Source organism: Patiria miniata, unplaced genomic scaffold (genome assembly GCF_015706575.1).
Source record: "Patiria miniata isolate m_02_andy unplaced genomic scaffold, ASM1570657v1 HiC_scaffold_6, whole genome shotgun sequence".
Classification (NCBI taxonomy): domain Eukaryota; kingdom Metazoa; phylum Echinodermata; class Asteroidea; order Valvatida; family Asterinidae; genus Patiria; species Patiria miniata.
The window spans coordinates 4619123-4633737 of record NW_024037073.1 but is presented as its reverse complement, the minus strand read 5'-3'; the positions used below and the strand labels follow the sequence as shown (position 1 = coordinate 4633737).

The following is a 14615-nucleotide window of genomic DNA, read 5'->3' as shown; positions in this document are numbered from 1 at the left end:
CACTTGAAAGTACTAGTGGTCAGTCCTTAAAGTTTAACACACGCTGGAAACCTGTTAGAGAGATGTATGAAAATTAAAACAATTTTCTTTGTGGAAATTGCCTGGAAATTTTAGAAACTGTTTTTAAACAGATTTCAAGTGTGTGTAAAGTCTTAGAAAAAGTGTGGCCATCCAACTGAATTCTCTATATTTAAATTGTTACTGTAGGGTCATCTGTTTTATTCAAGTTTCAATTGTTGTAATAAACAATATGCTGATGTATCTGTATTCTGTACTACCACCATATAATGTCGCCCAGATTTTTTTTTGTAGGTAGAAAATTAAATCGACAAATTCTGTGCTGTATAAAAAAAGAATGTTGCATTACTGCAGACATTTGGTTTTGTTTGTGTCTCATATGAGGTACAAAGTAATAAAATTGTTTTGAATTTGTAATCGTGTCCTGTCGTGAATTTCTTTCTGTGGGGCTTCAATGTGTTGTGAGTGTGTAGAGCGCCTTCGCCCTGTGCCCTGAGTATCATCCGTTCGACGGAGCCCGTGAGCTCCGCGCCAACGTCAGACAGTTTATCCCTGCGTACAAGGTTGTGTGATCTCGTAAAAGGAATAGCTATGTGTAATGCATAAGTAAAGAGCACAAATTGAGCAATCAGGTTTAATACTTATACAGGAAACACAAATGCTAAAAAGTTATATTGATAATTAAAGAGCCTAATTAACAAAAGAATTAAAGGGAATATACAACATTTGCAAACATCGAAAAACAAAACTACCGAGTTTTTACAAAATACCTTACTAGGATGTTGGTAAATGACAGTCTTTGAGTCTAAAGCATCCTGTAAATAATGGCACCAGGTGTAAAGTCATTTCAAGAAATTTGGTAATTTGGTCGGCCGTTTACTCACAAAATTTGTCAAAGTAAAATGCATGTGGGCAGCTTGATGGCCAGATATGAGACCCCGGGTGACAAAAAATCTAACAAGCCACCGAGCTCAAAGAAATAGTTGTGTGCCTTGAAGTCGACACACGCGACCTCGGAATTTTAGCAGGGTTTTAAGTTTGTTGCACTAAACAGAGGGATCAGAAACCATGTTTCAAGAAAAACCGTGAAAATAACTTTCGCACTAGAGTTAATTAAGTACTTAACCTCACGAGTGTTATCGCCACGAAGCTCTGGAGTCGCTATAGTTATTTGCTCGTACTTAGGCCTATACTGAATACCATACAAATAACTGTTGCAGTGGATTTCGACACCACACTATTTTAAAAGGTATTTTAAGCAAGGTCAGTCCAGTAAAATTAAAAGCACTATTTTAATTGGATTGTTTCTCAACTAATTGAACTATTAGAGGTTTTTTTGGCTGCTTCAGGTTTGTGTTTTTCCATTTCTTTGTAATTTTCAAGCGACGAAGGTCGATCGAAAGTTGCTGGTAAAAAGGGTGGAATCCAAACGGATTCTCAATTATGATGAAACGAAACTTGAAATTTCACGCTGCAAACTCTTATAAGTGGCTGGAATTATCGTGAAGAACCATGAAAAAATACGTTCGCGCTTTCTAGTTAATTAACTACTTAACCTCACGAGTGATATCGCCATGAATCTCTGGCGTCCGTAAGGCATCGCTCGTAATTACTTACCACCATATGTGGTGCAGTGGTTTTCGTTACCACTACTTTTTTTTTTAATGGGTAGCTTAATATTTTAAGCAAGGTTAAACCAAAGCGGGCAGAAAAGCTTCAATTTAATTAACTACCTAACCTCACGAGTGTTATCGCCACGAAACTCTGGCGTCTGTGGCAGTGGCATTGCTCGTAACTTCTGCCCGCAATAAAAACTGGTGAAGTGGCTTTTGTAACCAATAATTTTTTTCAAGGGAAGCTTAATATTTTTAAGCAAGGTTAAAGCAATAAAAATGTAAAATGTAAGTATACTTTTAATTAACTTGTTTCTCAAAGCGGGCAAGACTATATTGCACTCAAAAACGCTTGAATTTAATTTAAAAAAAAAAACAGGCCTAAGAATTTTTGTGGTTGGAGGTTTGTGTTTTCCATTTATTTCTTTTTTCAAGCGACGAGGGTCGATCGAAAGCTGCTGGTATTACAACGGTGAGATCTAGACAAATGCTCAATCACTCTGCGAACTTATATAAATGACGAGAATTGCCTTACCGGGACTAGTTTGCAACAGGACGAAGAGACATCAACTGTTCACCATGGCTGCTCGGAATCTGCTGGTCGGCTTGGCTGTTGTTGCCGTTTTGATGAACCAATCCTTGGTATGTTTTCCAATTTCTATTTTATAAAATAATGAGTGAAGAATGCTTCCTCGTTTTAAAAGGGTATTTTTTTTCATGTGCCCTACATCCTAATGAAATAAAACGTGATAGAGTTATCTTCGCGCAGTTCAAGTTAACTTACTCACTTTCTAACCAAAGTAGGGGTTTTCCCCAGTAATTTTAAGACTTGTATCACACGAATTCCTTATATCAATACTTTAATTTCGTCCCGAACATCGCCAAGCTCAATTCTCAATTTGAATTTCAAAAGGACACCACTAGATTTCATTTAAGGTTCAGTATAATTCAAAATTTTAGCTTACCGATTCGTCCTAAATTTGTGAAATTCGTCTAGTGTAGCAATCGGCATTGAATTGAAAAAGCAAATTCGGGTGGTTTTTTTGTCATTCGTTTTAATGTTGTTGCCATTACATTTCGTTTCTGGTGACTTACAACGCTACGATTAGAAAATGTGCCCAATCTTTGGACTTATTGGAAGAAAAATGTGCGCATTTAAACAATTATAATTTCAACATATATGTCCTTTATTATGTATAAAAAAGTAGTTAGCTATAACCTCGAATTTTATTTTATGCGTTCACAATTAGCATAAGAATCATGTATAAATATCGATTTAGTGCTCTTCCAATGTATACTGTCGTCTTAAGGCAGTTTTAAGTTTAGACAAGCAAATCCAAACAATGAGCACACGTTTTCGTCCCGGGTATTCGTTTTCGCCTAGTCTATACCAAACCTTGTCATTCAGAAATCAAATTCGTCTAATTGATTTATATGAGACGAATTCGATCACTAAATGCTGCCATTCGGCAACAGCTTAGACAAAATTTGATCTGTTATGACGAATATTCTCGCCCCGGTGACTAAAGAGAATGAAAACTTTAAAATTGAATGGTAAATGACGAAATGTGTTTGTTAAAGGCGTATGATTTTTTTTGCGGACGAATTTGAATGATTGAGTTGGTGACTTTGAATGAAAAATCTTTAAATAGCCGGGAAAAGACAAGTACAAATTAATTTGATGAAAATACCTTTTATTTTGCACCTGAACATGTATCTTATCCTTTTTAGTCCTATGTTAAACTTTTCAGTATCATAAATATGTCAAAATATTAAATAAATTGCACAAATGAAAGATAATTGCACAGTAGGGGTTCTTTTGCTTAATTGGCATTTTCTCAACAACTCCCATATGCTGTTTTTATGAATTTTTCAGCATTTGAAAGAAAACGCCATTCAGCTTTACTGTGATATCCAAAACATAAAACGTCACAGATTACGTTTTTGAAAAACGGTAAATATTTTAGGGTTGCATTTTTTTGGGGGGGACAACCTGTGATTCTTGTGTGACTCCTTGGTTATGTTTTTTTGCAATCTATACATCTTCACATTCACTTAAAGGGAATGTTGCTCTTTCTGCAAGTTCCAGTAGTAAATGGATTTGCATGCATGGGAGAGTGAATGCTATAGCAAGTATTGCTTAACGGACTTGTTTCACGTTTTCGGCTTGAAGATGCTGGAAAAACCAAGAAAACCAACCATGTTTTTGTAGTCTGGTTCCCTGACCCCAGTTAAGACGAAACGGAGCAGTTTGTTGAGTTTGGGAATTGTACGGTCAGAGAATCAGACCGGCAGGCTTCTACCCCTTGTGTGTAATCAATTGCAAAGAAAATGCAGAACAACTAATTATGAACAATTAAGAACGGTTTTGAAAAAAGCCAGAAAATTACAATTTTTCTTGAAAATTTCAGCACACCAGGAGCCACGATTTTACAGGGTGCTTTAGAATGTCATTCCATAACAATGATCAATTATTTGATCATTTCGATTTTCGATGTTTGCAAATCTTCCCTTTAATTTGATGTTTTTTTTTTTTAGCAATACATTTTGTTTATTAATATATGTGTCATAGAATAGGACCAGGTTGACTTCTATCAGGGAGGGGTTGTGGACTCCACCTCGGGGGGTTGAGAGTGTGTACCCTTGGGATTGAATAACAGCTCTGGACTGCACTCACTGATCTTGAACTTGATTATCTCATCATTTAATTATCTTGGTTCGTCTTCATTGATCATCAATTAGCATTGGCACATGGTAGAAAACATCGGTATCGTAGAAAAACAAAACCCCCAAGCCCGCCTGCTCTCACTCACAGCCGCCTACTGCAATAAACAATATAGGGCCGAGTTGGTTGCACGTGTACGGATACGCACCATTATTTCAGAAAAACAGGCGTTCGTACGCATCAAAAAGCACACATTTTCCAGCTTGTATAATCAAGCCATTCAACTAAAAGTTCCCTCATCGGAGGAATCCTTCCCCCCAAAAGAGTGAAATTCGCCGAGAATTCCAGCAACCATCAACATCTTTCAGGCTCATCGACAGCGACAAGCGGAGGGAGCGAGAAGCCTAACAAGTTACGCACTCGTCCTGAGCGGACTTATCACTCCGCACTTATTAAGTGTTCAATTTAATTAACAAAAGTTATAATATGCCCCATAAACTACTCAAACAGAATCAAGACTCTGTTATGTAAAGCCAAATTTCCCTTTTGATAAGTATACGATATTCCAAAGCTTGTAAAAGCAGGTACTATATATTCTAATGGTTGAGAATGGATACAGTTGTTTACATGGGTTAAGTGGCATCTGCCCAGATATATCGTGCTTGACATTAAAGGGACTTCTTCATTGCATAGACACAAATCGATGAAGTCCACACAATCCAATGGGTTAAAGGGGAAAATACCCCGTTCTCCCACATATGTATAAGAAAAATTATCAAACATTGTTTGTTATGGACGATTTAAATTGAAATTAAATGTAGCGTTTTCGAATTACTCACCATGGGCAATGAAATCGCGCAGAACGCTAATGGCATATGATTTCCCGCCATTTCTATAGAGAGTCGAAAAGAAAAAAAAATGTTTGTATTTCTTTGCTTTTAGTCTTTGGAATTACTTGACGAAAGTGCGATTCAACGTTTATTTGAAGTTGACAGCATTGAGAAAGGTACGTGAAATTTAAGGAAATTTAACCCATTGTCACCTCACGCGTACGGCATTTTCTACTGTGATTTTTTAAAGTCATTTATTGCTTCTTAATAATGATTGTGAAATTAGATGATCGTATTTCGCAACATTCGGTTGTTTGCTGTTGTCTAAAATGGTGCTTCATTTAAAGTTGTATTGACATTTCTGCCTTGTCGACTTTCTGCGTCCTTTCTGAAAACGTCTTTTGAATAACCGTCACAGCCCCGGAACATGAGCTTGTCTACCCCCGAGTGGTGACGGAAAAGGGCGCTTTTGCCGTCACTGGCGACGCGCTCAGCTCGGATACCTTGCGGCTGACATTCCAAGCCTTCGGTGAGGATTTCGACCTGTGGCTCAAGCGGGACGACTTCGGCATCGCACCGGACTTCGAAATGAGGGTGATATCTAAGGAGGGTACCCGACAACAACCGATCCGAACCGACTGTTTGTACTCGGGCAAATGGAACATGGATCCTACATCCCTGGTCACCGCAGAAACCAGCGATGGTTTGGTGAGTTGGATCGGTGGCATGATGCGGAGGTACAAGGCAGTCAGCCTTCGGCATGCATGATGCAGTGAATTAAACTGTTTGACATTGTCCCACTATTCTAACCTCCTGAAATGTGTCAAAAACCTCTATTCAATGATTTCTTTTATATACGTTTCGGGAATTCCCTTGAAACAGGAGTCGATTATACAATGGATGTGTTGGTTGGTATCGTCCATTTCTTTTGCTGACAATGCTGATGAAACTGGTTCCCATAAACCTTATCATGGAAAGGCGTATAGGATCATTTGAATTGATCACCAAAGCACCCCACTGAATAATTATCAAAACTTAACTTTATTTTAAAGAAATTAAGAATTGTATAGGTGATTTCAAATTGGAAATAAAAAGTATTAGGACAGTTTTCTAAAAAAGAAGAAGCAGAAGAAGAATTTTTAATTCACTCAGATGCAACACCAACACTGTATAATACGCTTTGAACATTTTCTTTGGATTTAGAGTGGTTTTAACCTATAATTGAAAACAAACAAAAGGCATAATAAGCAAATGAATATATGCCTTTAAAGTTATACTCAAAGCTGTAATTTTTTCAGGAAGTCACTAAAAGTGAAAGTCTTTTTTTGTTTTTATTACACCTCTTTGATTCGCAGCATGTCATGATTCACGGGAAGGGCGGACCTATCTACGTCACGCCCTTGAAGGATCAACCACCAAGCAACAGGGGGCTCGGCCTAGCCCACGTTGCCTACAAAGGCAGCAATGAAATCCATTGTGCTACTGACAATACCATGGGTGAGTGCAGATGTCGATTCCATGTGGACAATTTATTTGGTTTTATTTTGTCCATCGGCATCGTTTGCAGACTCTTAAGGCATATATGTTTTTTTTCTGAACTATATCATGTTGTAACTTATCCATAATGCCTCAGTGAACCATGTGACTTGTACAGCGAGACTGTAAATGTATAAAATTACTGTTTAAATTCTAAAAGAAATGTACCGAACAATATTAAAATCCACTTTTCAAAGAAAATACAAACGGTTAGGATGATCAGATAATATGCTAATTTACTGATTAATTTTTGTTCTTAATATAAAGTCAATTTGAGGAGTTTGTGAGTAGAACAACTATTATAATTAATGTACCACCATTTTTTGTTCATAGGTCCTGCCAGATTTACCAGCTTAAACTCTGCATCCAAGCCTGCTCGACATGCTTCGCAAAAAGTACTGGAACTAGCGATGTATTCTGATTACGAGTTGTACTCGAAACATGGGGCTGATACCGGCATGAAAATACTCAGGCTCTACGCAGCGGTAGGTGTGTTTTGAAGTAACAGCACTTTGTTATAAATAAAACTCATACAGGCGTTTAACAGTAAAAGACAAGCTGTTGTTAGCGGGCAAATTCATGTTTACTTTACAATTCATCGTGTGAAAATTTCGAGGTCCGTTTGAAGTTTGCAAAAACGATATCTATTTTGCTCAACGCTGCTGCATATAGAGCAGGTTTGGTCACGAACTAATTAGTTAACCATATATAGTTCGACTAAACTTCCCTCGAGCGAAGGCTAGTTGGACTACTCACTCTTTTTCACGCCTCCACCATGGGCATGCGCAGAGCCTCAATCTGGCAACTTTACACAATAGACATTGCCGGTTCAGTGATTCCCGTGTCGGTTCAGAGCACTGTAACCGGCTAGTTTTATTGTGTAAAGTTGCCAGATCGAGGCTCTGCATGTCCAGTGGCGGAGTGTGAAAAGAGCGAGAGTATGCATGTCGCACGGTTGCATCGCTGGTTACCAACAGCTGCGCACATCAGAATAAAAAGCACAACGGGGATCAAAGACTTTAGACCATCGTTTGACTAGAGGCCTTTGCGCGTTGCTGTAAGCGCCTAGCTAGCTGGGCGAACGTGCGCTAGTCGAATTACCCGCATCCTCGCCAAAAAATGCTCTTAGTAATATGTCTTGAACTCACTCCCTGACGGGCTAAACGTACGGTAGTTTCTTGTATTTGATAATCATGACGAAAGTTGTTTACATAGCAAAGATTCAAAATGTTGCTTGTGTAGTGTTCTGCATGAGATAATTAAAGGACCACTGGCGTATTCAGCTTTTGATGTCAGGTGGGGGCAACGGCACTCGCACATCTGCGCCGAAATGTAAACGTGTTTTTTTCTCTGGACACTTGTCCTCCTTAAAATAAAAAAAGCGGGTGAGGGGCTCGGGGCTGGTACCCATCATCCTAATGGGGGCGCTCCTCAAAACCGAATCGCTAACCATTTTTAGAAGTAGTTACTGAAACAAATATCTTTCACAAAAATCCGCCGGGGTGGCAAAGTGCCCCCCCCCCCGCCCCCGCCCCTCTGGATACGCCACCGTTAAGGACAGATTTGTTTTCTGCATGTCAAGCGGAAGGGGGCTAATGCTCGCAATCGACTATCATTGTCTAGTCGACTGCGAGCATTTAGCCTCCTTCCGCATGATGGCGCTATTTATGTAAACCCCTTCTCTTGATCTGCAACTATAGGTTGCTGGGCTCCTCGAACTGCCATCCCTCTCCAGTGGTAATCTCATGGTGAAACTTACCAGCGGTGGAGTGATCATGATTCTGTGAGTAGACTATGACACGCACTTCTCAGCTTTGGTAAATTACAAATGACAGACACAACTATTCCGCCATGTTTTTTGAGACGGCGTTTTAACGACGTCTTTTTCGAGGTACTTAATCTCAAAATTAAAGAATGTTTGAAATCATTTTGTTTTTCAGATTTAAGCTTGCCTTATATTATTAGAATAATGCTTGGATATACATGTAGGCCTAGGCCTATATCTGTTTATACCCGACATTGGCGTCGTGACAGCGCCCTCATTTTGTTTAAGAATAAGACATTGGTATATGCCTACAAACCCTTCCATTTTAAAAGTAAACCATCCGTTATTTTATAACGTGGACATGAATGATCGCCAGTCATTCATCGTAACACGCAGAGAGTCTCATAGTCGAAAAATATGTTCCGACTCGATCAACATGCTTACTGAGATATCTGACGATTTGCGCTCAGGGAAAAAAACAAACAAGAAAAAGTGTCAAAAGAAAAATGAAAATCCAAGCCATTGTTATAATTATGGTTGATCCATGTCTAAACTGAGATTAGGGTCTGGTGCTCAGATGAACATTCTTGCTAAAGGTTCCGGATCATTATAGCTTATTTCAAACTTTGGACTCCATTTCCATGTAAACCAAATTAGACATTATAACGCATGTACATGAAACAATGACATGAAACGCTCTGTATTTTAACTTCTTACCTAATTAGAATGAGTTGCAGACTTCAACCGATCTTAACGATTCATTGGATAAGTGTGCAGTCCATGCAAAAGCCAACAGGAAAGCTCCCGGTGTGCAGTTCCACTTTGACAACGCTGCTTACATATCAGGGTCAGTCACAGATCCATGCTTAACAGAAACTCCTTAAAAACAAGCAAGCTTTAAGGGAAAAAAGTCTTCGGTTTCTGGAATGGATCGAGCTTGCCCCAAAAGTGGTGCGGCGGCGCGTTTTTTCTCTCTACTTTTAAGTGATATTTCGGCTGATGTTGCAGATGACGCTTCCATCCCCTTAAAACTCTAAAAAGATATCCTTCAGGGTGGAGCTTGAGGTGACCTCAGTAAGGCCATAAGGTCTGATAATTCTGCACCCACTTACGATCTCGACCGACACGAACCATTCTTCAGGAAATGTGGATAGTCACGACAAAACAAAACAGAGAAAACGGTAACGTCAGACCACACAGCGGCAGACATCGGGCATGTACATGTACTGCCAGGCTGGTCATTAGTCTGCTCCCTTACATATTACGCTAATTAAAAAGCGTTTACAGCTAGGTTCATATGCACTACCATCGCTTTTTCTCAGTCTTGCCTCGAGACGCACAATTACAAATTACAACACCGTCTGCAAATGGTGCCCGACTAAACTGCAATATAAATGGGAGCCCAGAGAGGCCACATAAAGCTTATACATGTACTCGATCGTAACCCAATCTAAAACACGTTAAAATTGTGCAGCAGCATGGATTGCAGTCAAATCAGTTAGTTTGGCGGTTTTGAGACATTATCTTACATAGAAAAAAGTTTTAATTTTGCCAACGCGCATGGCTACGGCGATGCACGCGCAGACCAGAAACCGGGACTTTTTTCGGCCTAAACTAAGCTCTTTGGCTTTCCGCTTTCTTTCTCCCATGTGTGAATTTGTGTTTAAAATATAAGACAATTATCGAAAATCTATGCTCTTCTCAGGAAATTTAGAAAAAGGGTATATTTTCAGCCTTATTAAGGAAGCTAAGGAACTTCGGCAACGGTAATCAGGAAATTCAATTATTATAAGATGGAATTTTTGCGTCGGGGTGATATAAATCAAATTAGGTTTTGCCCTTCACCGACGTTTTTAAACAATGTATACTCAGTGTGTTACCTCCCGAATGAAAGTTGGAAAAAACCACTCGGGTGGGACTCGAACCCACGACCTCCTGCTTTCTAGTGCAGATGTCTTACCACTCGACCACCGAGCTAACGGGATCGGTTGGCTGGTTCGAATCTGATGTACATACCAGCGGGTACCGCATAAGCTATTATAAGATGGAAATTCCAAGCATACCCCATTCACCCTTATAATAATAAAAATAGTAAAACAGACTGTTATAAAGCGTTTTAAACGGGTGTCAAGCGCTTTCCAATTATTATTACCCCTCTTCAACGGGCGAACACTCGTGAAACCTTCTCAACTCCCCGGGAGCATACCGGGCCGGTATAGGCAGCGCCATTCGGCGCTCTTGGCCGTAATAAACCCCTCACAGTAACCAACACTATACCTTCACAGGTACCCATCTACTCCTGGGTGGAGAAAGGCAATGAGTGATAGCGCCATGCTGCAAGGGCACACGCACCATAACCCTGGGCAGGACTCGCAAAAATATTACCCCCAAACTATAAATTCAAAGCTCCAATCTACAAATGCACTCGCATTTAGGCGTCACTAGATTCTTGTAACGAGTTTGTGTGTTTGCCCTTGTACTAACAGGTTCGACTTATCCGGAATGTACACGGGCTTAGGATACGTTGGTGTATGTGGAAATGACTACAGCGTATCGATATCCGAGTATTTCGGGCCGGAGGGCAATGCCGCTGTAGTAGCCCATGAGATAGGACACAAGTAAGTAAATGATTGGCCACAATTTGTATGTATTAATAAGGGCCAGTCTAGTGAACGATTTAAAAAATGACCTTACCTCATGTGTGGCATGTCTGACAAGCGTGGCAATGTTGCTTGAAGTGCTTTCCTCGTGGCCTGGGTTCGATTTCCGGCTCACTCCTGTGTCACGAGGGTTTTTTTTCCGGGTTCCTCCGGTTTTCCGCCCTCCGCTATACATGTACATTCAATCTTGATGTGCTTCGCGGGCAGGATCTAGGAATGGGTCCTTTGGTGGCTGCCTAAGGCACCTCTACAGGGTCAGTAAAAAAAAAATAGCGGATCCCAAACACCCCAAAATATAATTTAAAAAAGTATGAGGCACCAAAAACAATAATGACTGGAAAGCCAATTTCATAAGCTACTTGTATGTTAAATGAGAAAAATACTGACATGCTCAATCCATTAAAAAAAATCACCATTTCACCACGCAATGACCAAAATATAACCACGCAAAATATCACCACGCAATGACCCTAAAACCTGTCTCGTCCAAAAAAAAAAAAATTCATCGTGCGTTTTTAATGTTTGGAACAACAAAGAAAATGAAACAGAATACTTGTTTCAACAACGATCAAGAACAGACTATAGTACACAATATCTTTATTAACAACCCTTATAAGCAAACAATATGATTTATAAAATCCACTTTCTTTAAAAGATGGGCCTTCAAAAGGACTTTGTTGAATATTTTAACAATTAAACTGAGGTTTCATTAATGGTGATGTTTGAAGACAATTGTGACGACGATTCTTGAAATCGCATTTTTGGACGAGACAGGTTTTAGGGTCATATGTTTCAATAAAATGGTGATATTCTTTGAACGGATTGAGCAATCAAAGTATCTAAAAGTAGCTCATGAAATTGGCTTTCTAGTCATTATTATTATTGGTTCTACACATATTTGTTTGAATATCAAATATAATTTTGGGGGTTTGGGTTCCGCTTTTTTTTTTTTTTTTTTTTTGCCTCACCCTGTATATGTGCACATATTAGGAATGTTGACCAACATTTGGCAAGCAACCTTCTTGTCCACCTTTGTGGAAAGTATTTATTTCAGAGCATCAGTAATTGATGAATTCTGTTTCTCCCCTTTCCTCCGTACCCACAGTTTGGGATGTCCGCACGACGCTGACCCATGTAGTTATACGGATTACATCATGGCATCGGTTATGGATCCGAGTGCCTCAGAATGGTCGACTTGTAGCAAGAGTTACTACAATACCTTCGTGGGGTAACAACCGAACAATTCCATAATTTTGTTTCCGTACTTTAAAATACGGACATAAAAATGATTTTTTAAGGGTTTCATTAGTGAAGGATAACATTTATTGAAATGCAACTGTTCACGAGAATTTGTAGTTGCTATTTACTAAAACTGTATTGGTTTTTCAGCTTCCTTCAAGTTGAACTTGCCACTGACATACCGCGCAAGCTGTTACTGCTACGTAAAATCGCTAAAGAAAATGCAGTAAAAACGAAATGTAATCAAACTAGTCCTTTGCCCAAAGATATAAGTTCTTTCCATTTTCATCTGTGTATTTCCATCACAAATAAGCACCTGCGTCCAGTTTCCCACTCCAATTTGATCAGTGAATCGTCAACATTGATGTGAAATCATTCGAATGGCCACTGTGTGAAAACATGGAATGAATTTGGGCGCTACTGCCACCCGTATAGGCCTATCTAAAGCACCTTAAATGGTGTTGAACCTTTTTCTCGTAAAGCGTTACAAGACATTTTACGTAATACTTTGTTTCAGGTCCGCAAAGGATGATAACGGTGTAGCCTGCTATGACGACGGTGGCTGGTAAACTGGAGAGGCGTGACGTCATACCAAGCGTTCTTCCGATGCGACCGCTGTTGCGTCACAGTGCAAAATCTTTAAAATTCGTTTACTTTAAGAGTTGTTAGATTATGACAAAAGTGCATGTGCATTATTACTTTTTGTCTGACAGTTTAATGGTGGCAGGTAATTTAATTTAATACGCACTCTTCAATTATCTACAGGCATATTAACATTAGGTATTATAAGCGTATAAGGGTATCGATAAGGGCTTGACTTGTTAACTGTTTTGGTAATAATTCCGCTAATTAATAATTACGAATTATACGATTTACACCTTTATGTAATGATGTTATCATCTTCCGCAACCCAGAACCAGTGGCGTCACTATACGAGGGAGGTGGGAATGGTGGGGGTGCCACGGGGAGCGCTCGATCCCCCCCTCCTCCTCCCCCCCGGTTGCCCGTGCCCCATTAAAATCTTAAATTAAACCACAACAGTAAGTCATTTGTTTCAGCCCCCCCCCCCGTTTGAAAAATCATTTTTATGCATTCTCGGGTTCCCCTCTCTCCCAAGTTTAACTCTAGTGACGCCACTACCTGGGATTTTGGATTTGGTTTTTACTTTTGATTTTCTTTTCATCGAGGGTTTGGATTTTAATGTGTTGAGTTGTGCTCAAGGGGTTTGGTATCAATTTGTGTCAGTACTATTTTGTTGGAAATGTAGCTAGTGAGTTTGGTTCCATTTAGAGGGACACTAAGAGTGCATTGCATTTTAAAAGGAACGCCTTGCGGTAAGAATACAATTTGCCAAAAATACAGATTCACACAAAGTTCATGTCATTTGATAGCTGTTCGTTTTGACCATGCCACAGGCTGGAGACGGAACTTGATATCCCCCTATGCCAGATTTTGATGTAACTTATTGATGGTGGAATCATCTTTCTACCCCCGCAGCTTTGTTTAGGCAGAAGTGGAATACTTTAACTAACTACTATCCTTCTGAGCAAGAGAACAAAATAAATCAACACCGACGTTTCACATCGCAATTTACTTGTCAACTTGGTGTGCGCTTTAATTCAGTTTCAAACTAGTCTCGATATCTGGTTGGAATAGGCACTTGCAGAATTAAAAAAACAAGGCATATTTTCCAATATAAAACAAAAATGCACAGAGGCGTTACCAGCTTGGGTGGGGCGTGGGGCGGTACAGTAAGTTTTTTGTTAAAAGAAGAGTGCCCTTTTTCACAAGTGCCCTTTTTTTCACGTGTTTTATTTTTTAAAGAGTGCCCTTTTTTATGTCATGCGAACTTTGAAAATTGACCTTTTTACTGATACAATTATAGTTATGCACGCACGCGCATAAATGGGCCTGGTGGCAAAAAGCGTTCGGATCATTTTCTGTTAATTTGTCCAGGGTGTGTCGCTTTTTTTTTAGAAATGTCCCTTTAATCGCCATGGACGTCATCAGTTGATGTTTTATTCATTTTTAAAATTTAAATAATTGTTTCTGATCGCAAAATATTACATGAAATGCAATCAGATTGACTTCAAAAGACCCTAAGGTAAAGTTGGTCCTTAACAAGTTTCGTCATGATGAAGTCATCCTGGGCATGTGACGTAATCTTAAGGCTACATATTTTAAAGTTTGATATCTATAGTTCTAGAGAGCCAAATGGGTTAATATACAGTTACGTATGTGTTATGTATGACAAATTAATCTGACGTCAGGATGACGTCAACGTGTATT

General features: G+C 39.4%; 1 protein-coding gene across 1 annotated transcript; it reads left to right on the top strand.

Moving 5' to 3' along the window:
- Positions 1–2163: 2163 nt before the first annotated feature.
- LOC119743436 (zinc metalloproteinase-disintegrin jerdonitin-like) lies at positions 2164–14251 on the top strand. Its single transcript, XM_038219836.1, has 10 exons — positions 2164–2273; positions 5239–5302; positions 5545–5834; positions 6482–6623; positions 6996–7147; positions 8363–8445; positions 9153–9274; positions 10914–11045; positions 12193–12315; positions 12844–14251. The coding sequence occupies exons 1-8, from the start codon at positions 2211–2213 to the stop codon at positions 10943–10945; spliced, it is 948 nt and encodes a 315-aa protein (XP_038075764.1). The 5' UTR covers positions 2164–2210; the 3' UTR covers positions 10946–11045; positions 12193–12315; positions 12844–14251.
- The last annotated feature ends 364 nt before the right edge of the window (positions 14252–14615 follow it).

Bases quoted from the DNA above. Each gene is read 5' to 3' on its own strand.
- LOC119743436 (XM_038219836.1), top strand. From the start codon at position 2,211: ATGGCTGCTCGGAATCTGCTGGTCGGCTTGGCTGTTGTTGCCGTTTTG. The intron at 5,835-6,481 runs GTGAGTTGGATC...TTTGATTCGCAG, and splicing joins CAGAAACCAGCGATGGTTTG to CATGTCATGATTCACGGGAA. The intron at 6,624-6,995 runs GTGAGTGCAGAT...TTTTGTTCATAG, and splicing joins TGCTACTGACAATACCATGG to GTCCTGCCAGATTTACCAGC.